The sequence below is a fragment of the Citrus sinensis genome, chromosome 7 (genome assembly GCF_022201045.2).
Source record: "Citrus sinensis cultivar Valencia sweet orange chromosome 7, DVS_A1.0, whole genome shotgun sequence".
Lineage (NCBI taxonomy): Eukaryota > Viridiplantae > Streptophyta > Magnoliopsida > Sapindales > Rutaceae > Citrus > Citrus sinensis.
In genome coordinates this window covers 5,074,736-5,098,248 of record NC_068562.1, presented here as the reverse complement: position 1 = coordinate 5,098,248, position 23,513 = coordinate 5,074,736, and the positions used below count along the sequence as shown (strand labels likewise).

Below are 23,513 nucleotides of genomic sequence, written 5' to 3'. Positions count from 1 at the left end.
TATAATACCCTTAATACCCTTGCCTGCTTCGATCGTGTCATAAATTAGGTGAAGAGCACTTGTAGAATGAATATTGCCCAACAACTACAGCTGATGCTATTTAACATTAATTAGCCAGATTCTTTTTTAAATCATATCTAATCAGATGAAGCTAAAAAGCTGAATATTTTTTGTAGAGATTTCGCTTAATTTAGATATAAAAAAAGAGAACTATCATTGGATATAGCCGCCTAGGACATGTATTTATTTGTCCAAATCAAACTAAAGCCTGATTTATATTGACTTTTATTTGATATATATTCAATGCATTGTTGTATATAATTGTTAATTTAGTAAAAAGATTCTCATACAATTAGTAAAAGGAAAATAATTGGCTTCCTGTTTCCAGCAAAACCAATCGATGTTTCCAATGGATGATGATTGGCATATTCTATAGCACTAAAGGCTGTCCCTTGTTAATAGATAGCCAAAAAATTTTAGCACGCATTTTTAATACATATTCACTTCTTCATCGGTTTACAGAGTCAAGGCACCAGAACTAAGCAGCAGTATTTACCTTAATTTAAGAAATAAAACTACATTAATTAATTTATTACTATTTCATATTCATCTATGAGCATATATAATGATTTGGACAAATAACAAATTTGTAACATGGGCAAAAATTATGTAAGGTCCCATTTTCACCCTGCAAGTGATTAACAAATATTTCTCATGACCTTTGGTTCTTAGAAAAGAAACGAAGGATTATGTAAAACAAAATCCTATAGAAAACTGCCCATCCCAGGAGAATGAAAACTTTTTCCCATTTTCCCCATCCCGCGGTTTTGATGTGAAGTGCGTCTAATATGTCGAATCCTGTCACAATATTTCCAGATCGGTCGGTGGCAAATGGCTCATTAGTCTGAAATTGGTTCATCAACAATCCTTCGAATGGATATGTAATTGTCGAAATCTTGTTCATCCAGCCCCAGTAAGATGGGATATCGTTGCTGGTCACGAAGAAGCCGCAAAACAAGAAGAACAATGCGGTGAATGCAATGACTGCCGCGTAACCAATAATGTAATTGGGCACCACTGAGCTCACAAACACCACAAATGAGTTGGTGGAAAGAAGCGAAACGTATAGAACCACCAAGAAATACAAGAAGGACTTGCGCAGTCCTAAGGCTTTCCAAACAATGCCGGCATAGACAGCGGATTGCAACAAAAGAAATGGAAGATAAGTGATAAGGCCGGCAATGGTGTAAGAAGAGGCTCTATATGCGTTGTGGGAAGTTTCGCGGATGAAAATGAAGCGTTCTTGGATGAAAGCAGGGACAGCGTCGTTGGAAGAGAAGAAGAAAATGCAGACAGTGAAGACGAAGAAGCAGAGGCGATTTGTGATTCCTTGCGAGTCATTTTTGGGGTTCGCGAACATGGTGGCCATCATGAAGCCCATGACGGTCAGGACCAGGAGTCTTGAGAGGAACAGCTCTGGGGTGCGGCGGATGTTCTTGAAGTTGCGGCGCATCAGAATCCATGTCTCTGACAGGAATGAATTTGCAAATTTTGGGCCAAGATGTTCAGCTGCGGTGCTTCTTGCAACTCCTGGGGTTAAGTAATCATTTTCATTCACTGTGTAGTCACTGCTGCCAGGTGTTGGGGTTCCAGGGAGAATGTCGCTCGAGTATGCATAATAGCCTGGGGATGAACTGCAAATTCAAATAACATGATTAATTAATACAAAATAAGAACAGTATTTCTCAAAAAAAGTTAAAATGTTTGAGAACGAGAAAAATGATTAGATTTTTATTTTTATTTTTTAATTTTACTAAAGATTTAGATTCTATGCTGTTATGATTTACCGTCAAGCAAAATATAAAGTTCGATAATATATACATATTTTTTTAATATGGTCAACGTAAAGTTTTTCCTCTAACATTGTCCATTGACTATAGGATAATTGATGAATTCAATAAATATGATTAAATGATTTACAAATTGATGTAAGAACATTAGATAGAGTTAATTAATTACCTCATTGGGTTGTGCAATTTCTTATCATTGCGTTGGGTAGATGGCGTAAAGCGCAGTGTTTGCACAATTCCGCTATGGCTAGCACTCCATGGGGACCTTGGTGAATTATTATAAGGGCTTCTAACACTATGGTCAAACTCTTTTGATGCAGCAATTATACTTGCATGCAACGGAAGACGCTTTCCAATATTCGTTCCTCCTCCAACACTAACACTCGTTTCCATCTGGTTCCGAAACCGGCGAGCTGGTGTGATTGGTGATGCCGGAACTGTTGAAAGCACTGCTGAATTTCCCTCATCATTAGATAACGGTGGTGGTCTCAATCCCGTTCTTGCAAATTCAGCCATTACCTCAACACCAAACTCGGACTGATCATATTCTTGTATCACATCAATCAGATACTCTATCGAGTTTTCTCCTTTGGGGACTTTTCGTCCCAATCTGTTTACATGGAGAGTCACCTCCTTCGGTGGTCCTTGAAACATGAGTTGCCCGCGAGCTAGAATGATGAGATGATCGAGCAGCAGCTGGATTCTCGATGAGGGCTGATGGATTGTGAGAATCACTGTGCTGCCAGAGCGAGCAATGTTGTGCACCTTTTCAATAACGCTGTATGCGCTGGTCGAGTCTAGGCCTGAAGTAGGCTCGTCCAGGAACAGCAAAGGTGGTCCGTGGATTATGTCCACTCCTATTGAAACTCTCCGACGCTCGCCCCCGGACACTCCTCTTGTACCTTCATCGCCTATGTGCGTGTTCCGAGTTGTCTACAAATAAACATATATAAAAATAATGATCTGAACTATCTTATGGCTTTATGAAATAAATTAACAATGATATTTATTATCTATAAACCTGCCCATATATTATTAATACTATGAAACAAACTGCTAGCATAAGCATACCGTCAAACCAAGCTGGTCGATGAGATTCTCCACACGCTGCTTTTTATCAGACCAAGAAATAGGACCCAAACGAAAATCAGCGGCGAACATCAGAGTCTCAAAAACGGTAAGCATTGGAAACAGTCTGTCTTCTTGCATGATATATGCCGAAGTCCTTTTTATTAAGCTGGGGCTGGTCTCCTTCCCATCCAAAGTCACTTTGCCCTTGAGACTCCCACTCGCTATGCGCCCCGCTAAACCATCCAATAGTGTAGATTTTCCTGCGCCACTAGGCCCCATGACAGCGGTGATGCAGCCCTTCGGAGCATCACCTGTAATCTTGTTCAATAAGTCCACTTCTTCTTTTAGCCATGTCCCTTCAATCTTCTTCTTCTTTGTCACCGTGTATGTTAAGTTAGAAAACCCTAGTCCCCCAGTGAAATCCACTGGCTTCCCAGGCATTTCAATCAACATATCTTTCCGATCCATGATTTTTACTTTCTTATAAAAGGATAAACTTATTGGAGACTAAGGTTTTATATATTTTTCCTTTTCTGGTCTCCTAAACTCGAGTTCAGAGAAGACTGTGAATTATATAAAAGAGGGGTGTGAGAGAAGGAGTTGAACAGCTGGTGGGGCAGATTGAGGAGGCACTTCCAAAGTTTTTGTGGTGTAGTTGTCTTCATTGAGGAATCCGTTTATAGGTTGTTTGGATCGAAAAGAAAGAAACGATTCTTGTATTCTTCATCCTTTTATTTTGGCTGTAGTGATCTAGCATCGATGTGCCTGCCCCTCTCTCTCTCTCTATAAATAGATATATTCATGCGAATGCCCTCGTTTATTTTTTATGCGGACACACTTTTAAAATTGTAGAATTTAAGAGAGTTAATTTTTAACTTTTTAAAACCGCACGGTTTAAAAATGTGTACGCATTAAAAAAAATACGGACGTCCGCACCTATAATATATATATATATATATATTTCTTTTTGATGTGCCATATGTGTTTGCATGCAGATCAAGTTCATGCAAGCCCGTGGCTGACATATGTATTGGAGCAAAGAGATTGTTTCATTGTAAGTCACTTCTGAGGGATAATTAGCTCCAAAACTGAGGAATTTCTAATTTTAATTTCTTTTGACATTTTGGTGATTGAAGTGTGTAATATGGTATTTCTGTGGCATGAGGAAACAAAAATGTTACTATCGATGTATCTTTCTCCCGATTAAAGGACAAGCTTCATGTCCGTCTGTCATAACTTTTTTCGTAACAGAGAAACTTTTGCGTAACAGCCAGGTTCGGACATGCTTTAGAATTCCCTGTCTCTAAATTCAAGGCTGCATTTCCAAGAAGCTCTTGTCCAACACTGGATTGCGTGCTGCCAAAACTATCCCCAGTTATTAATTACACATACCTTTAGACTACCCTGGCCTGAAGGATCGTTCCTCCAAGAGACTGAAGCTGCAGTTCTAAATTAGCCAGAGTATCAAAACGACTAGAAGAGATTATTTTCAAGCAATTCAACCATTTATTATACAACATCCATGGCAGACTTAAATACATAGAGTGTAGCAACTAGATAACCAAAAGTCAATTGAATTTAAACCGGTGAGAATAGCGAGGGCAGAGTAGACTTTAGACCACCGGAGTCATTAATGTCCCAAGTTCCCAGCAATATCCCTAAATAGAATATGGCATGCAGCGAGGCCTAGATTATCTTCCAAGTTTGAACAAACCACCTGAAGTAGCTTTTGTCAATGGACTAACAGCAATATAAATCATGTTTGCAGAAAGGAGCAATACCCAACCTTAGGGACATGAATCAATCATGATCAGAATGTTATTTTTTGAGGAAAAAGATGACCAGGACATATCTTTGATGTTAGAATAGTTGCAATTTAGAGTCAGGACATATCTAATCCAAGTTTGTTCCTGGTTTTTGAAAAAGAATACAGCACATGAAGAACTGAGACAATCTGGATGTTCTAATGCTAAAATTTTAACAGTTTTATCAACAATGAATCTCTGAAAACCAGTTATTGACCTGAGAGGGAATGAAAATGTAAAATAAAGAGCCCAACCACCGCCATATCCAATGAGAATAAATGCTTTGAAGTCTTCAAGCAGCAAACAGAATCATAAAGCATCCAAATAGACACTATATTAATTCCCCAATTTGAATAGTATTAAAGAATATCTACTAATAGAATATGTCAATGCATTAGCTCAAGATTGCTTTATAAATAGCTCCCATATAATAGATGTACTAAAGTAAAACTAAGATCAGAACAAAAACAATAATGTCAAGACATCAATTATTGTAAAGAAAGAAACAAACTTACTAAGTTATCATGTATAAAACGATTTTTGCAATTAAAAACGCGGTGTAACACAATTCTTGAAACCAGTAACTTGACACAATTCTTGTATTCAGCAACTAATTTCCACTCTAGAACAACATTTTTCGCTAGTTTTAGCAATTAGCAATCCTGCTAAAAAAACATTCAAGAGCTACATCCAGTCTTGGCGAGAAAATGGACACGTAAAATGACATTGTGGCAAAGGACCATATCAAGGAAGAACAACTAATTGCCACAGTACCTCCTCTAGACCTGGCAAGTGGCAATGATGTTTTGTTGAAGCTAGTTTGCTTTGCAATTTGCCCTAAATTCATCATATCAAATATCATGAATAGTTTCAAAACCAGGCTCAAACTCCTCTCTCTGGTCATCCTCATTCTTGCAACAAAGCTTTAGATTTGTTATCAAATACTTTGCAAAGAATTTCATAACTCTTCTCAACTCCAGTAAATGGATCAACTCTTGATGGTGATATACTTGATACTACATATCTCAGCTTACTTAAATAAAAATTCATTGCTAACAAGTTTGCCTTTTGAACTGTTAGCACCACAGCACCCATGCGGTTCTTACGGGCAATTAGCTCAATCAGTTGCATCAAGAATTTCCCCAATCCCTTTCCCTGAACACGAGACTCAAGCTGAAGTTCATAAACATAAAGAACTGGTACATCTTCCTCCAAACAAAAACGAAAATGCACAAATCCAACAATGGATCCCTTGCTTTCAGCAAAATTAGTCTTTGACATCTCACTGGCACTTGCACTTGGAGCATCAAGCTCACGTGCAAATATGTAGCGTGCTTCAGAAGCAACCATTTCTCTGCGCTTCACCTTCTCTTCGGCAGGCCACTCAGACCCATATGGCCCTTCCATATTGGCCTTAAGGAGGTTTAGAATGTACTGCTTCTCAGCAGAGGAAAGCTTATCACCACACCCAGATTCTAAATGTACAGAAAGGCCATTCCTTTCATATTGGCGAAAGGAAGGGAAGGCGGTAAGATGATCCTTGTGAGCAGAAGCTGCTTTTAGCGACTCATCAATAGCCTTCTTCTTTTCAAGTATCTCTCTTCGTTTACGCTTCTTTTCTCTGTTTCTCGACTCCATATATGCTCAGTGCTCACTCTCTCTTACCCAATTTACTTTGTTTCTACAACCACGGCCACGAGGGCATCAATAACATCAGCCTTTCGTTCTAATTTTTAAAATACAAGTTGTCAAATAAGAAGAGAAATTTATTTATCAAAGGGAAAAGAAGGAACCTGATTCTGATTTTTCTTTCGCGAAGTAGACCCATAAGCATTCCTCCTCTCTTACAGGCTTACAGCCATGGGAGAGGACGGACTGTGGAGGCGCTGTCGGCAGTCGCGGTGGATCTCTCTTCTATTAAACGTGGCACTGCCCTTTCAAATAGCAGAAAAGAAATAATTTTCAGAAATAATAGTAATGACCCGAACGACGTCGTTTGCATCCGTTTTTGAATAAATCGTTTTATCCAATTTTATAAGAGTTGGCACTTGGCAGAGTGTTTAGGCATCATAACACCTACCGATGCTCCTCTGTTTGCTTCCAATCCGAAGCAGAACCATGAGTAATCTCTTAAGCTTCGAGCTAGCAATTTCTACACCCAAATCCGCTCTTGAAAAATCATCTTTAACATCGGTCAAAACTCCTCTCATATCCATTTCCTCTACTAAGCAGCTCAAAATAACAGAAGCCAGTCACAGTTTCAAAACAAACACCCTGAGCTCTAGCCACAGAACCAGTAAGTTCACGCAAAACAAGACCAATTTTTATTTATAAGGCTCTCTACTAAAGAAAAAGAAAAATGTTCTTGCAGGTAGGCAAGTATGTGGAGTAGTCACAGCTAACGCTGAGATGGAAGAGGACCAATCGGAGAAGGAAGTTGCTGAGGGTTACACTTTAACTCAATTTTGCGACAAGATTATTGATGTGTTCTTGAATGAGAAGCCTAGAGTTAAGCAATGGAGAAAGTATTTGGTTTTTAGGGAGGATTGGAATAAGTATCGGGAAAGCTTCTATAATCGCTGTCGAACACGAGCAGATGAGGAGAGTGAGCCTACCATGAAGGAGAAATTAATTTCACTGGCTCGCAAAGTGAAGAAGGTATAATGACGTCTTTATTGCCTCTTGTGTTCTTATTGGTTGCAGAAAATATTTTGCCTTTGTGTAACTTCTCCATTTGAGAATTGCAGAACTCCTCTAACTAAATCAAACTATTACATGGGATTCAATAGAGTAGGACTTTGATTTGAAAAGTCATTTCCTTAGCTACCTACCATTTCTCATTGCCCAAATGGCGGTTCTACTAGTGAATCTTCTGGGTTTAGATCTTCTTCCAGTTTTTGTAATCAGGACTTAGAATTGCAGATTGATGATGAAATGGAAAGCCACTATGAACTTCTTAAGGAGATACAAGACAGCCCAACTGATATAAATGCAGTAGTTGCAAGGCGACGCAAAGACTTCACTGGGGAGTTTTTCCGCTACCTCTCTCTCGTTTCAGAAACACATGACAGTCTGGAGGACTGTGATGGTAACTGTTTGAGCATTTGTGATATTTATATTTGGATTAGTTTAATGGTTGTGATGGATGTATGCTTTATGAGAGTCCCTCCTTTCGCTTGACTTTTCCTTATCCTTATGCCATAGTTAGAACCCTCATCTAGATTGCTGCTAATAGCCTAATATAACTATTAACTTGCAATCCATCTTGAAAATAAGTATGAAAACATAGATCAGCGTCAGTGCCTAAAAAACCAGGAATTTAAGTGAGCTTTATAGGTGCCAAGCTGAAAGTTAACACATATTTTTAGTGGAAATTACATTTTACACTTCGAATTTTTTAGGATTTCTTGCAAAAAAGGTTAATCTCTGTGTTTTCATTGGATTGAACAGCCGTGGCTAGACTGGCGACTAGATGCTTGTCTGCAGTTAGTGCTTATGATAAGACGCTGGAGCATGTGGAGACTCTAGATTCTGCCCAGGCCAAATTTGATGATATACTCAATTCTCCTTCAGTGGATGTGGCATGTGAAAAAATCAAAAGCCTCGCCAAGGCCAAGGAACTTGACTCTTCATTGATTTTACTGATAAACGGTGCGTGGGCTTCCGCGAAAGCATCACAGACTATGAAAAATGAGGTTTGAAGTCGGACTTGATTTAGTGATATTTCACTGATGCATATAGGTGTTGCCTTTTAAGTTCGACCTGCTTTTGTATCACAAGAAGCCCTGGCGGGGGAGTAGGTTCAATTAGAGAGTTCAACATCTTGTTTGGTAGCTGAATTTCTCTATTTTCATCCTTTTTTCTTAATTTAAATTCATTTTCTCATTTGAGCGTTATATTACATTCCTTGATGGTGGTATTTATGGAGAATAACAGGTGTCACGTATCAAATTATGATGTCTGCCACTGTAGTGTTTCACAATCAACAAGAATTCAGAAGCTTCTCATTGCATTATACACTTAGAAATTTCATCAAGGAGAAAGCATGTGTCTAGTGGTCTAGGTGCTTGATTTTCGTCATTAGTGACATTAAAACCAATCTCCCTCTTGAGAGCGTTATCCATAGATTAAGCTTTTGTTTTGTAATTTCCTGTATTGCATTATTTTTCTGCGCCTTCATGATCATTATTTTTCTTTGCTAAATTTGCCCATTCTCTGATCCTTTCTCCTTGGACTTGTGAGTGCAGGTCAAAGACATAATGTATTGTCTATATAAAGCCACAAAGAGCAGTCTTAGGGGCATTGCCCCGAAAGAAATAAAGCTACTTAAATACTTACTAAACATCATAGATCCCGAAGAACGATTCTCGGCATTGGCAACAGCTTTCTCTCCAGGCAGTGAACATGAATCCAAAAACCCCAAGGCCCTATACACGTAAGATGGATTCTTGCTACCAAAATCTTGGCACTCTTTATTTGGTTGTATAATAACATTTTCTTTTCTTTTCCTTTTTTTTTTCTTTTTTGAGCAGGACTCCTAAAGAACTGCACAAGTGGATTACAATAATGCTCGACGCATACCACCTGAATAAGGAGGAGACTGACATGAGGGAAGCGAAGCAGATGACTCAACCTGTGGTTATACAAAGGCTACTCATCCTCAAGGAAACTATTGAAGAGGAATATTTGGGGCAAGCCACGTTTCAGACCATGCAAACAAAAGAGGACACTGAATCAATGGAATTATGAAGTGACTCTGCAGTTTTTACCAATTCTCCTAATGTTGGCTGTCAAGCTTCTGTAGGCTGGAATAGATGGAAATTTTAGTGTGACGATGAAGTTTGGGTTTGATAGCCCACACATAGGAACCATCTTTGGTTTTTTGGGAAATTGCTTGGAGGAGCTTAAGAGAGGAGAATTTTGATGTCATTGTCTCGTATGGAAAGTTTTAGGATTGTTTATTTGATGACCGGAAACTTGTGCGTTCTTTCACGGCTTCCAGAATGGGTGTATTAAAGCATTTTCGAATGAAATGCATTGCGCGATGCACAGTGACAACGGAAAGACCATTAAGCTAGCGGCCCAATTTTCTTTTCAGCCCAAAGACAATTGTTTGTACACAAAGTTTAGGCTAGCCCATCATATATACAGCCGCAGTTCTCACGCACCACACGTGTTGAGATGGTGCGCAATTTTGGTACTGACATTTGCTCGACTCAATCGTACTTCACTCTCTGGTTGTACTACTAGCAGTGGCAGTGCACAGTTGTCTAACTGTTTCGTACACGCAAAAGTGACGGGAGAGAACGAACAAAGTATAGCATGAGTAGCGTGACGGGTCCCACGCATTATATCCCTTCCTTGCGGGTCCCTCTATCTTACATGCATGTAAGATACACTCCTCTCACATGAATAGTGTGTGGGTCCCATACGTACACTATTCATGTGAGGGGAATGTATCTTACATGCATGTAAGATAGAGATTGCCCTTCCTTGCTTAATTGTCTTATTATAAACATTGGAAAAAAAAAAAATGCTAATGGTGGATGATGACGGTATTGGTGGTATTTGGTAGCCAAACCGAAACGGAAACGCATCACCAACTTGGTTTGCTGGGGAATCTGTTGGCTTTTGTCACGAAATTTCAAATTTGTACGACATGATAAAGTTTGATATTTTGGGGTTCTACATTTTAAAACCAAAAAATCTTTGAGATATATTCTAGACTTGGTTATTTGATTATTTCTCAAAATTACTGAGCTTCGTAGCATGAGCTTAGATTTATTTTGATCAAGATAATTAGTCATACGTAATTATACATAAATTATCGAGGGACTAATTTATTCTCCAAATATTAATTTGAAAAAGATTTTATTGCTGTTGGTGAACATAAATTCTTTTGTTATTATTTTATAAATGACAAGAGGAAAGTGTTGTCAAGGTTAGACAAACACAAGCCCATTCGGCAGTGAATTTTCCATGAATGTTCGTCATCGCTTCTCTGTGACTATGTCATAACTTCGATGCAAAAATGAAAAATAGAGTCAGTGTCAATCGTGTGTTGTCGTTCTTCCATCGACATCTGCCAAACAAACAACGAAAATAAATAAGCAACGCGCTCAACTCTTCTCATGTGAAATTAAAACAATCAAGATTACGTAATCATTTAAAATTAATTATATCATTGACGTGTAATTCCTTTAAATATGAAAATTAATTTTTATATTATTACAAACCATCCTAAAGATTTTTGAAAAAATTTATTTATACCACACACGGGAATGAAATGTCTACTACTCAAACCAATGAGTGGCTTGCTTACTAAGCATGCATTTGGGGTAGTTACATTTTGTTTTATTTTAAGAAAATATTCCTTAGAAAATAGAGTGGGGACCAGCTATGGTGCGGCAACGTAATTGTCTCAAACAACGCACTCTAAATTGGCAAACTCTATCTTACATGCATGTAAGATAAATGCCTCTCACCACATACTATTCACGTGAGAGGCATGTATCTTACATGCATGTAAGATAGGGGATCCCCTCTAAATTTAATTATGTTAAATTTTTAAAAACTGAAAAAGACATAATTTTTTTCTTATACGTAATTTTGGTATAAGTATAGAAAGTTAGCAACTTACGCATAAAACCCGCAATTTAAAAAAAAATAATGATAATAATAATAATAAATTGTTTAAATAAAAATTCCCCCCCTCCCCCGCCCTTTTCAGGTTTTTCCCGAGGGAAACAAAAAGCATGTTAGTAATGCCCAATAAGGGCAGGATGGTCTTTTGGGCAACAACAATGGCTCATTATTTATCTCTTTTTGTACTTTCAACGACTTAAGGAAGGGCAATTCGGCCATTTCCTTAAACCAGCCATCTGACCACATCAACGATAAATACCGGACCCGAAGCTCAAAGGAAAAGCAACAACAAACAGTCACCTCGCATCACATCACATACATAATATTTAACTATTCATATCGATCGTAAAGAATTACAGATACAGTGTTGGCATTGTTCTGGTAACGTTATTACAATTATGATTCCCTTTTCAACACATCATTTTAATTTCTATTATTTGGTAGTCTTAATCTGTTTGTGTTAATTTCGTAGACCAGTTACGATGCTGAGTTACTGTTAGATAATGAATTAGAATTTGCTTTGTTTGTTTGCCGAGAAAATGCAGGAATTTTTACATTTTCAACGTTTGACTTTTCGCCGTGTAGACTTTTCTAATTATTGTTTTCAAAGTTTGCATGATATTTTATAAAACGTAGTTTAGAAGTATTTTAGATGAGTGGGAATGTAGGTGATTTGGAATTGTTTATTCAGCGAGAACTGAGAAATGGAGATGGCGAAGGAACAAGAGTTTGAATGGGCTGAAGCGCAAGAGATTGAGATAAGCGTAGATGACCTTGTGGCTGCAGCCAAACAGCAGCTTCAGTTTCTTGCTGCTGTTGATAGAAACCGTTGGCTCTACGAAGGCCCTACCCTTCAAAGGGCAATTTATAGGTAACCACTTAGCATTCCAATCACTCTGTCCACTTTCTTCTAGGTCTAAACTTTCCAGCTTGTGTTTTTTTTTTTTTTTTTTTGGTATATATTTATTTGCTGGCCTTCTTTATATTGAGCACAGGCAGCTTAGGGTCCCTTTTTCTTTTTCTAATGGTTTTTGTTTTTTTGGGTTTCCTTTGTTAGATGATAAGACTGCCGCAACCATGAATTCATTTTGTGTTATGGTATCCTTTATTTCTTTTGATACCAATTAACTCACTTTTGGTTTTGGATTTAACTCTCCATGTCAACTCCGGGAGTTCATACTCTTTAAATTATTTGGTTCGTTATCAGATGTATTTTTCTGGTGAAGGTTATAACAACTGGGGTTAGAATATATGGATATTTTCTTCTTAAGTATCCATTTATACACAGCTTTAGGGTCTTTACTTTTCATTTTATTGATATACTGATGTTAATTTCAGGTATAATGCTTGTTGGCTCCCATTGCTTGCCAAACATTCTGAGTCCCACATTTCCAAAGGGTGCCTTGTTGTTCCTCTCGATTGTGAATGGATTTGGCACTGTCACAGGCTCAACCCCGTAAGTTTTCTGGCTGAATCATACACGTATGCTGGCTAGGGAATCTAAAGTTGCTAAGTGACTTTCTTGCCTCTTTAATTTAGGTACAATACAAATCTGATTGTGAGGAACTTTATGGGAAGAACCTTGACAACTCTTATGTTGTCTCTTCCATTCAAGGAACTTGTAGAAAGGAAACTGAAGAAATTTGGAATAGACTATATCCAGAGGAACCCTATGAACTTGACTTGGCAAAAATTTCTTCGGAGGATTTTTCAGCTGAACTTTCTGGGCTTGAAAAGTTCACCAAATATGATCTGGTTTCAGCTGTTAAAAGACAGAGTCCCTTCTTTTATCAGGTTTGGAGAGGACACAGATAGTGTTTCCTTTAGGCACTATGGTTGAGTTTATTCTGGTAGTTATGTCTTAATTAATCACTCTGGAATTTTATTTCATTGCATAGTTAGTTTTAGATCACATGAATAATTGATTGCTTTGCTAGTCTAATTATTGAAAAAGGCAGCAGTATCAATTTAGAGCCTGGTGCAAGGGACTTCCTAGCTGTCATGGCCATCTTTAGTTCTTTTCACACTCCTGTAGCTGGCTTCAGTTGGTTCCTTGGCAGCTACTAATAATTTTCTATCAAAATTGGGAAAATGTTTTTACCGCTTGGGCAATACACTTACAAAAAAAATTCAATCTTTGGAAGTATGGTCAGTGTTTCTGTTTGTTTCGGAACTCTGTCAAGATATATTACTCTTCATTGGGATTTGATATCTTAAGATTCTAATGAATAATACTATTTGATTTAGATAGAAGGCTTGGTATACACCAGTCCTCTGAATGTAAAAAGAATTCTCATTTTATAAAAACTCTTATTTTGACATTGAATTTCAACCAAAAGAATATGATTTTCATAAACTATATTGAGTGTTTGAGTTTGTTATGGTTTTCCATACTATTTCTATCTGACTTCAAGTCTTTTTTTTTTTTTTTTGATAAAAAAAGACATGATATGTAGTTCATTTCTTTTTAGTCTGATTTAAAAGGGATGATATGTAGTTCTTAGTAAATGTGTCCTTTTGGACTTTTAAGTACATAACAGTTTAATTGGTGCTGTGGCCCTGACCATGAATTTCTTTTGAAAGTGAGTGCCACTGGTCCTTATAATTATCTCGCTACCTAATTTGATTGACAAATATTATTTTTCAAATTAGTATTTGGCACTTTATTTGTTTTCTTGTTAATTATCTTGTTGCTTTTCCATATCAGGTATCCAGATCCCATTTTAACAATGATGTCTTTCTTGAGGAAGCTGTGGCCAGATATAAGGGATTTCTGCACCTGATTAAGAAAAACAGGGAGAGGTCCATAAAACGCTTTTGTGTCCCAACTTATGACATCGATCTTATCTGGCATACGCATCAGTTGCATCCTGATTCTTACTGTAAAGATATGAATAAAACGCTTGGCAAGGTATTGGAGCATGATGATATGGACCAAGACAGAACTAAAGGAAAGAAGCTTGACACTGGATTTTCTGGGACTACCAAGCAGTGGGAAGAGACCTTTGGCTCAAGGTATCCGAAAGCAGGAGCAATGTATAGAGGGACTGCACCATCTCCACTCACTACGATTCCCTTCTCATCTGATATTGTCAGCAAGGAGGTAGTTTCATCAAAAGAGTGCCAGAAAATTATTCATATTCTGGATTTGAAGATTGCGGAGGTAATTTCCTGCTGACCTTTTGTCTCTCCTGAATAAGTTTGTCTTTATATACATCTCAACTGCATGTTCTACACTTTTCCTTCCTTGTTTTCTTGTATTTTGATATATCATCAAGTGGCTTGCAAGAGCTTAAATGTTACTGATTAAGCAAGTATTTGCCAATAATAAATAAATAAATAATCGAGTATATTTCTTAACCTGCACCTCAAAAGTTGACTTCATTAGAGTAACAACGGGGATTGAAGTGGTCTTGTAGAGTGTTCTTCTTAAAGAACTATATGCTGGGAATGATGTTCTATTGTCATAAGACCTGGCCAGGTTCATAACAAATCTGAAGATATTTGTCATTTGTGAACTTGGAAAGTTCTGGTTCAATGAAAACTCGAGCGCTTTGGTAGAATTAAATTAAAATTTCAGTTGTGCCTTTCTCTATAGATAATATGCAACTCTTTTTGTGGTAAGTGCTATGATCTGATGTGCCTATAGACTGCTTATTTTCTTTGTTCTGCGTTTGTATTTGCACCCTGAATGACGATATCTTCAGCCTGAACCAATATTATTTCAGCAGCTCTCATTATCCAAGGTTATTCTTTAATGTTCTTCATTCCCCTTTTCAGGTCTTTGTGGAGATTGTTGCTGTTAAAAACTTACCTGAGGATCACAAGGGAGACCTTTTTGTCTTCTTCAGTAAATCACAACCTGATATCTTCTTTAATGCTAAACAGAAACTTACTATTTTGTCCAAATCTGGGATGAAACAAGTTGCTTCCTTTCAGTGTGAAGCCGCCGGAGAACTGTTGTTTGAACTTGTATCACATTCAACTTCTAAAATACCAATGACAGGGGCATCAAAGACAATGGGTACTGCTTCACTCTCTCTTCAAAACTTCATAAGTCCAATATCTAAACTTGCAGTGGAACAATGGTTTGACCTAGTGCCCAGATCTGGCAATGTGAGCTCAAAACCGATCAGCCTCCGAATTGCTGTCTCATTTACCATTCCAACCCTAGCACCACATTTACTTCGCATGGTTCGTTCCCGGCCTTTATCAAAAGGTTCTTGCTTTTTCCCCCTTCCTGGAAGGATTCAGCCTGCTAAGAGCTGGACCCGTGTCATTGATGAAACTCAGTCTGAGGTGATCAGTCTTCAAATGAGGTACAATTAGATCATTAAGCAATAAAAAGGGGTTAAATGCTTCTTTCTTGGTCTTGTTTTTTGTCAAGTTATGAGAATCTCTCTTCCAAATGATTTACTCTTCCCATCCATCTTTCGAACTGTATCAGTTATTGGTATTTTGCATCTTGTATAATATTCAGAAACACTTATACTGCTTTCTGGCCTGGGTTACATTTCAGGGACCCTAAGAAGGAAAAGGGAGGAGATAACTGCACTCTGAAGAAGCAAGTTATTGGTGTTACAGAATCAGGTGAAACAATTACTTTGGCAGAAATGGTTGAGACTGGGTGGTCTGTGATGGATTGCTGCTGGAGTCTCAAGAAGAAATCCAGTAAAGAAGGTCATCTCTTTGAGCTCCTAGGCAATAGAATGGTATGTATCTATCATGTTCTTGCTTCTCTTCAGTCCCCATTGTCTTATCTGTCTGGGCCCTGTTGGAATTTTCGGTACATTCTTATTTGAAAATTGCCCATCCATATGCCCGAAGAATGTAAAATTTTGCACTATAAAGTGAATTTCCACCATTCACTTTACTGTTTTAAGTTTATCTTCAAAGACTGTCCTGTGGAGCTGATTTAATAAATAAGTTCATAGTTATTGCAAACTAGAACGTTGATACAACCCCGCTCATGCTGTGGACTACTTGCATGGACCCCGGAGCTCTAAATTTGCCAACTTATGTGATAGCTAGTGCAATACATTTCATAAGAAGTTCGTTCATTGAACTCAAGGGGTTGTATTCATACCAACCAGGATCATGCTTTCCATAGTTTGAGTTCCTAATATATTGGTGGAAAATCACTTTAGTTTATTTATTATTTCAATTTGACTGGCTAGGTTTTGGTGCTTTTCCCAAATGCAATATACTTGCAGTTTATTCCTTGCATTTTAATACATCCATTCCCATAAATCTTCTGCTTGTTTGAGTTTTGATCAATTTTATGATTTTGTGCTTATCTTCTTTGGAGTAGATTAACCTCTTTCCAGGCAGAAAGCTGGATTATGAACACAAACATTGTCAGAAGCAGAGATCTGAAGAAGACTTTGTGACAGCCATTGAATTTTCACCAGCAGATCCGTACGGAAAAGCAATTGCATTGCTTGACTTGAAATCTGGAGTCATCAAGGTACAATAGTTCTATTTGCCAAATGTTATCAAAGCAAAGGGGAATTCATCACTTACAGCATGTGTGTTGCTGTCTAAAACAATGTAGGTAAAAGAAGAATGGTTTCTGTTACTGGGAATCATATCAGCTTTTATACTTTCAGATGCTTTGAAGGAAGGATATGATGGCTTCACTGCTAACGATGAAATTATGAAGGAGATGAAGAGTGCATCTGATCGTGTTGAAGGGTTACGAGAGGAGGGCATATGTACCAAAATGATCCCTCCTGTAGAAGATGAACCAGAGTTGAACAAGAACATGACTAATGAGTTGAACAGTGGTGGCTGTGGAGGATGTGGCAGTGGTTGTGGTGGTGGACGTGTAGCAAGTGTGAAAAGTAGTGGATGCGGCGGGTGTGGTGGGGGAGGTGGAGGTTGTGGAAACATGGTGAACGGTGGTGGATGTGGGGGATGTGGTGGCGGATGTGGTGGCGGTTGTGGTGGTGGTTGTGGTGGCGGGTGTGCAGCCCTGGTGAAAAGCAGTGGATGTGGTGGTGGTGAATGTGGAGGGGGGTGTGGCTCTGGTGGTTGTGGAGCAGGGTGTGGGAACATGGTTAAGACTGGTGGGTGTGGCTCTGGTGGTTGTGGAGCAGGGTGTGGAAACACGGTTAAGACTGGTGGCTGTGGTGGCTGCGGCGGTGGCTGTGGAGGTAATCTTGTTGCCAAATCTGCATCCGAATACAAAGTTGGTAATGCTTGCAATGAGGAGCAGTCAAAAGAAACATCTGTCTCCATGAATGAGACTGTAGTTGCTTGATCTCTAAGCATCTTGGAAGACTGGACTAAACTCTCCAGACTTATGCCCTGACAGGGTTGCTGCTACTACTTGGATAGTGTCTATCTTGCTAAGTAAAAGAATCTGCTGTTATATGAAGTTTGTATTCTGTATATCGTGTTGGATGCTGGAAGCACTTCGTTTCCAGTGGCCTGAGTACTTATCAATAATGTATGGCATCCTGTGATGAAATCTTGGCCGTGCATGATTCAGAAAATGTTTTATTTTATTTTCTTCTATCTCCTGTGAAGATTATGCTGTGTGTTTTTCCAATCCTTAGCTTGGTTACTTATATTACTCTTCACATATCTTCTCTGCTTCAATGAATTCCTGTCTTGAATGATCATACTTCCAACTGATTTGAATGGACGTATTCAGTAAATGACATATCTTTGATCGTACTCATTTGAACTTGGACCTATAAAAATGATAGATATTTAGCTGTAGCAGAACCATTTACCTCTGTTTTTTTCTTTTTTCCTCTCCAGCTAATTCCTTCAAGATTTATATAAGTCTTCGATCGAGAGATACCTGATTACCGTCACCATTTAAAGAGGAGATAAGATTTATTTTGTAGGTGTCCACGTTATTAATGAAGTCTAATATTTTTGAAGAAAAGTTTTGTAATAGTTAAACATATTTGGACGTGAAATCTATCCATCAAACTTTGGGTTGGACCAAGTTCAGGGGGAAATAGTAAAAATTACCCTGTCTCATTCTAGATAGCAAAGACAACGGAAAGGCAATATAAATGAAAAAGGGTCAATTCTTTCATCCATATTGGGAAAGCATGGGAAACAATAGCTCTTAAATCCTTGCCAGTACAAATGCCAGTGGGTGCTCCAGCGTCATCAAATTGAATTTTTATCAGCCCTGCCACAAGGTTTATGCCCATGTTTCCTTCGGGGATATACAATGAAAAAATTAAACACAAAGGGAATCCGAGAATCAGAAATAGCACTATTGAAATATTGATAGCGAAACGCTATTTCTTGTTGCAAAATGATGCGGGAAATCTTTAATAGAAGCCCTATTTCTTGCTGCAAAATTCGTGGATCAACATTGGATTAAGACAAGAAAGTTCATTTATAGAAGTAAAAAGTTCGTTAATAGGTGAATCACTCGATCATCAATCAATATGGAGTCAAAAAACCAAACAAAAAGTGAGAGCTTTTAAAATAAGGGTAAAAGGAAAGGCATACAGAAAGGTGAAAATAGCCAGGAAAATGAAAGGAGTAAGCCGGTGCAAAATGACGACCAAAGCTGCCTATATATCATGATGACTCATGAGATAAAAGGACACACATCACATGCAGAAGCAGTAATTCCCACAGAGCAAATAGACAAATTAAAAAAAAAAAAAACCTTTTTCTCATTGCGCATATGAACATGATAATGACGGTATCCAGTATCCTCTCTGTACATAATTCTTCAGCTATGTCTCTGTGGCCATTCTGCTGATGCCTGAGATGGTGAAGCCCTAATTTTTTTTTTTTGGCCACAAATCCAATTCTTTTTACACTTCATCTTTATGTTTGATCCAGTACACCCACCAAGTCACCAACTAAAGCTAAAAACAGACACCTAATTACGTAAACCTAGTTTCCTAATCAAGTCACTTAAAAACTAGTGCTGCTGGCTAGCCGTCAAAATCTTCACTTTACAACCATTACAAATTGGACATTTTCACCACCACCCATCAGCAAGTCCAGCAAAAAGTAGTTTCCCCAAAACAAATACAATAGTAATAATCTTCAAAAAAATTTCAAGAAGCTTGATGGGTCGTCATGGTGGGCATTTCTTCAGGCTCCAGGAAATGGTGATTGGGCAGTGTCATCATCAGATGATGAACTACTCCCCGAACCTGCAGCACGCACAACCCACAGTCACTACATCATTCACCTCATCGACTGAAACTAGACTACGTTCTAATATTTCCACAAACAAATCAAAACAAAATAAATAAAAAGAGCTTGAGCTTTATGATAGTAATGATAAATACCACTAGAGGTAGAGGAAGAGGAATCCTCCGAATCAGTGCTGGAAGTAGAGGTGCCACTTGAAGCATCATCCCTCTCAATCACCACTGGCGGGTAATTTTGCACCGGAATCTCCTCTCCGATGTCCACCTCCTCCTCCGCAGCAACGTTCCCTTTCTTGCTCCTCTCAATCACCACAGGTGCTGCAACTGCAACTGCAACTTGGCTGCACATGGGTTCCTTCTCGGTTTTATCCTTCTCAGCTTTCTTAAAATTATCCACGAATCGAACAAGTTGCCACAGCGTATCATTATCAAGCGCCTCAATATCCAGTTCAATCTCATCCCCATGGCAAGACAAACTCCCATTACCACTATTTCTCTTCTTAACAATACCCAACAACTTTCCCAATTCCTCTTGCGGCAACTCCTCCAGACTCCTCCCCAACGCCATCTTCTCTTCCAAACTCATCTCCCTCGCTTTTCCCCTTCCCTTCCCCCTTCCCCTCACCAATGCTGCTTCTTCTTCCTTATTAACCAAAATCCCCTGCCGTTGCTGCTGCTTGGACAATTTCTGAAACATTTGCTCGAATTTAGCTGACAAGGTCTCTGCCATTGCGTAAACATAGTGACCCTTAGGATTGTACACCAGCGCGTTGTTAAAGGTGAGTCTCACATCTTCTGCGAATTCCTGCGGACACTTGTAAACATTGTTTTCCAGTTTTGACCTGACCGTCCCCAAATCCATCGGCTTCTTGATGATGTCATGATAGTCGCGGAGACGCAACGAGACGACATCCACGGGGGTGTTGAAAGCCCACCCCTGTTTGTCCTTCATCAGCTTTGTCAGTATCTCACCACACCTTCGCATCGCATTCTTTGTTGATGTTAATGACGGTGTCCCCGCGGCTGCTCGTTTCGCCTTCGGGTTTCCAAACGGGTTGGCCCGTTTCGATCCTCCCCTGTTTTGACTCTTCGTTGTTGGGTAAACGTGTGTGGCTTGGAAGTCTGAGTTCGCGATCCGAGTTCCGAGGTTCCGGACCCTTTCAAGATCAGAGACCAGGCGCTTTCTCAGGTCCTTGAGTTCTCGCCTCGTGTACGCACCAAGATTGAACGTCACATAATCCGATTCGGGTAGGGATTGGGGTTGGGCCGGCGTAGGAGTCTTCTTGAAATGCACGTTGCTTGTTGGATCATGTGCACGGGTCTCTTTGTTCGGATTCGGGTTAGGTTTTGATTGGAAAAGAGGAGGATTGTTGCATTTAGGAATGTTGTTATTCTTAGTGTCCCTATAGTTCGCAGCGGAGGCGGCGACAGTGGTGGTGGTGGTTGCGCTCGAGTGCCTCCTCGCATAAACCTTGGGCTCTCCCCAACACGGCTCATTTCGACTGGGCAGAGCGGCCGGTGCCATTTACCAAAACCCACTCGTCGTTTTCTTTCTTTAAAATCACCGGCGGGGCAGTAGCCAAAAATGGCGGGAAATCATCACTGGATAAAGTAGTTACGAGAACTTAAAAAGTTGTGATAAAAGCACTGAGAGCCAGAAAGAGAGAGAGAGAACAAGAGGGCAAAAGGGGAAAATGACGGCTTCAGCTGCTGCCCTCTGTGTGAGTGTGGCCTGGGCCGTATGCTGCGCATAAACGTGAGAAGCACCAGCCCCACTTCTTAAAGGCCACCCACCTCTGCCCGTGAATTTATCGGGCAGGTGTTCAGCCGTAGATCTTGGATCTCACGGTTTGGATCTCTTTAATCATCGACGAGCCGTGTCCATCTGTCACTTATGGTTCAGATCTGAGGAGGTGGCCCACGTGGCTAGTCATCCGCCGTTGGATGATATCTCTTCGCGTGGGAATTCAAATTTTTGGAAATATATTAAATTATTATTATTATTATTATTATTAAATATAGTGGGGGGAAGAAAGCGAAAACGACATGCTTTTTGAATTTGGAGGGGAAGGGCGAAATCAGGAAAGAAATTGCGAGGCACACCAGAATGACGTGTGCGGTGGGGTTCAATCAGGGAAGTGCCAGCGAAGCGAAGATATCTTTCTTTCTTTTTTCTTTTTTTTTCTCTTAATTCTTGGGAAATCATCTCCCGCCAAATATAAGCGGTTGCTAGGATTTCTAATATGCCAAGTCAGCATCGTCAACGGGGTATATGCCACGTGTGCAACTTGGCCATCAGCTGGACATTCTCCCCAGTCCCTATCAATAAATCGCCTGACGCGGGTCTCACTAATTTTTTATTTCAAAATGAGCGCAGCTGCTGCCAGCCCTCGTCAGTCGTAGCCTCAAAACTCCTACTCCTGATAGAAAACCTTTTTTTTTTATTTCTACTTACAAATTTAACCCCTAAATTCAATGCCCCCCCCCCCCCCCCCCGGGCTCTTGTATCGTTTGCAATTTTCATTCATAATTTCATATAGTGAAACATAGTTATTGTCTACTGGCTGTTATATAGATGCCAAAACATTTCAAGGATTTCACTTCCAATATATTCAAAAATAAATAAATAAATAAATAGTCAGAAATAATTTAAAAACAAAACAAGAAACTATTAACAGAATTGAGGAAATTGTAAAGGCAAGTTTGAAAAGGAGAAAGATAAGTTAAGAAACTTAACAAAGTATAACAAATATTTAGTAAAGAATCTTATTTTATCAGGATTTATGGGAAGGGTTAATTGTGGAATAAAAAAGGATGCTTTTAGAAGTGATCAAAATTTCCATTTATTCCTGTTGGGTGTTTTTAGCAAAGAGATTTTATAAGGATTATGAAGGGATGCCAATAGCTCCTCTCTTTTAAAATAAGAGGTATTTGCAGTTCCTACAGTATTGTTTCTCACCTACTTCCCACTTATTATGCAGATTAGCATAATCTATTAAACACACACACACATAAAAGTAAACGCCCAGATTTACAAATGCCCTGTGATTTCTTTTTTGAGGACACGTTGCCGCACGCGGCACGTTTAGGAAATAACTTAATGATAAAACGATTAATAAATATATTATTTTAAAATCCTACGGTCGCATGTTTTCAAAAACACACGTTGATTCGACTCATATATCAGAATTCATTCATGCACAATCGTCTTACAGATTTACGGAGTTTAAGAAAATTAAGTAAACTTTGAACTTTCCTCGGCGTGCATGTGCTCTTTCCGCGAAGGTACTGGAGATACATACGTACATCTCAATGACTTAGCCGACGTTTTCTTATGCCGGTACGCATAAACGGAAATTTATTTAAATACTGAGGATTCAGATTTGCACTCGCATCTTAATTTGAATGTTTTGTTTTATAATTTTCATAAATGATAAAATTGTCTCTAAGAAAAAAAAAACAAACAAACAAACCCAGCACTGAATTATAATTACTCTTTCTTATGTTTTTGTTGATTTGCTTATTTAATTAATTATTTACTGACTTTGCGGGCCTAACCTTTAGAAACAGGGATCACTCATTATTGGGCTTTAAGCCCACGAGCGGACCTGCACTAAATCGTCGAACAAAACAAGTGTCAACGAATAAATTCATATTTTCACTTCAAATTAAAATTATGTTCCAAGAAAAACACTGGCGACTTCCTTATTACTGTTTTTGAAGAAAAACAGTAATAAGATGGATTACGGATAATGGTGGTTCCAATTCAATTGAATCCAATTGTAATTCAGATCATGTGGATAAGGCTTAGACTTCTCAGATTTCCGTTGACTCTCACCTTGGGCTTTAATTAAATTTATTTTGAGTGGAATTGTTGAATTCTACTGATAATATAATATAATATAATATAATATAGGTTTATGAAATGTCAATCGATGAACTTAAGCGACGTAGCTCGTATATTGACCCTCGTTGCGGGGGAGAATAAATTATTAGCA

The 23,513-nt window shown here is 38.8% G+C and overlaps 5 protein-coding genes across 5 annotated transcripts; 2 read left to right on the top strand and 3 right to left on the bottom strand.

The window, feature by feature from the left end:
- Nucleotides 1–621: 621 nt before the first annotated feature.
- Nucleotides 622–3,524, bottom strand: LOC102611714 (ABC transporter G family member STR2). Its single transcript, XM_006466512.3, has 3 exons — nucleotides 2,922–3,524; nucleotides 2,020–2,783; nucleotides 622–1,694 (listed from the first exon to the last, which is right to left on the bottom strand). The coding sequence occupies exons 1-3, from the start codon at nucleotides 3,387–3,389 to the stop codon at nucleotides 713–715; spliced, it is 2,214 nt and encodes a 737-aa protein (XP_006466575.2). The 5' UTR covers nucleotides 3,390–3,524; the 3' UTR covers nucleotides 622–712.
- Nucleotides 3,525–5,251: 1,727 nt separating this feature from the next.
- LOC102624643 (uncharacterized) lies at nucleotides 5,252–6,364 on the bottom strand. The gene has a single exon (XM_006466296.4). The coding sequence runs from the start codon at nucleotides 6,362–6,364 to the stop codon at nucleotides 5,633–5,635; it is 732 nt and encodes a 243-aa protein (XP_006466359.2). The 3' UTR covers nucleotides 5,252–5,632.
- Nucleotides 6,365–6,808: 444 nt separating this feature from the next.
- Nucleotides 6,809–9,803, top strand: LOC102624928 (uncharacterized protein At4g37920). The gene is made up of 6 exons (XM_006466297.4): nucleotides 6,809–7,022; nucleotides 7,098–7,384; nucleotides 7,649–7,814; nucleotides 8,177–8,421; nucleotides 8,974–9,161; nucleotides 9,259–9,803. The coding sequence occupies exons 1-6, from the start codon at nucleotides 6,809–6,811 to the stop codon at nucleotides 9,473–9,475; spliced, it is 1,317 nt and encodes a 438-aa protein (XP_006466360.2). The 3' UTR covers nucleotides 9,476–9,803.
- Nucleotides 9,804–11,593: 1,790 nt separating this feature from the next.
- Nucleotides 11,594–17,890, top strand: LOC102625208 (glycine-rich domain-containing protein 1). Its single transcript, XM_006466300.4, has 9 exons — nucleotides 11,594–11,752; nucleotides 12,063–12,242; nucleotides 12,710–12,827; nucleotides 12,911–13,165; nucleotides 14,079–14,534; nucleotides 15,152–15,690; nucleotides 15,891–16,083; nucleotides 16,683–16,838; nucleotides 16,926–17,890. The coding sequence occupies exons 2-9, from the start codon at nucleotides 12,076–12,078 to the stop codon at nucleotides 17,631–17,633; spliced, it is 2,592 nt and encodes an 863-aa protein (XP_006466363.2). The 5' UTR covers nucleotides 11,594–11,752; nucleotides 12,063–12,075; the 3' UTR covers nucleotides 17,634–17,890.
- A 1,114-nt stretch (nucleotides 17,891–19,004) lies between these two features.
- LOC102625848 (transcription factor GTE2) lies at nucleotides 19,005–21,477 on the bottom strand. Its single transcript, XM_006466301.4, has 2 exons — nucleotides 19,654–21,477; nucleotides 19,005–19,515 (listed from the first exon to the last, which is right to left on the bottom strand). The coding sequence occupies exons 1-2, from the start codon at nucleotides 21,038–21,040 to the stop codon at nucleotides 19,454–19,456; spliced, it is 1,449 nt and encodes a 482-aa protein (XP_006466364.2). The 5' UTR covers nucleotides 21,041–21,477; the 3' UTR covers nucleotides 19,005–19,453.
- Between the last annotated feature and the right edge of the window lie 2,036 nt (nucleotides 21,478–23,513).

Coding starts and splice junctions, on each gene's coding strand:
- LOC102611714 (XM_006466512.3), bottom strand. CDS start 3,389: ATGGATCGGAAAGATATGTTGATTGAAATGCCTGGGAAGCCAGTGGAT. Junction 2,784..2,921: donor TCGACCAGCTTGGTTTGACG/GTATGCTTATGC, acceptor GTTTATTTGTAG/ACAACTCGGAACACGCACAT. Junction 1,695..2,019: donor AAATTGCACAACCCAATGAG/GTAATTAATTAA, acceptor TTGAATTTGCAG/TTCATCCCCAGGCTATTATG.
- LOC102625208 (XM_006466300.4), top strand. CDS start 12,076: ATGGAGATGGCGAAGGAACAAGAGTTTGAATGGGCTGAAGCGCAAGAG. Junction 16,084..16,682: donor AGCTCCTAGGCAATAGAATG/GTATGTATCTAT, acceptor TCTTTGGAGTAG/ATTAACCTCTTTCCAGGCAG. Junction 16,839..16,925: donor TGAAATCTGGAGTCATCAAG/GTACAATAGTTC, acceptor AAAACAATGTAG/GTAAAAGAAGAATGGTTTCT.
- LOC102625848 (XM_006466301.4), bottom strand. CDS start 21,040: ATGGCACCGGCCGCTCTGCCCAGTCGAAATGAGCCGTGTTGGGGAGAG. Junction 19,516..19,653: donor CTCTTCCTCTACCTCTAGTG/GTATTTATCATT, acceptor TGCGTGCTGCAG/GTTCGGGGAGTAGTTCATCA.
- LOC102624643 (XM_006466296.4), bottom strand. CDS start 6,364: ATGGAGTCGAGAAACAGAGAAAAGAAGCGTAAACGAAGAGAGATACTT.
- LOC102624928 (XM_006466297.4), top strand. CDS start 6,809: ATGCTCCTCTGTTTGCTTCCAATCCGAAGCAGAACCATGAGTAATCTC. Junction 7,385..7,648: donor TGGCTCGCAAAGTGAAGAAG/GTATAATGACGT, acceptor TTAGAATTGCAG/ATTGATGATGAAATGGAAAG. Junction 8,422..8,973: donor CACAGACTATGAAAAATGAG/GTTTGAAGTCGG, acceptor TTGTGAGTGCAG/GTCAAAGACATAATGTATTG.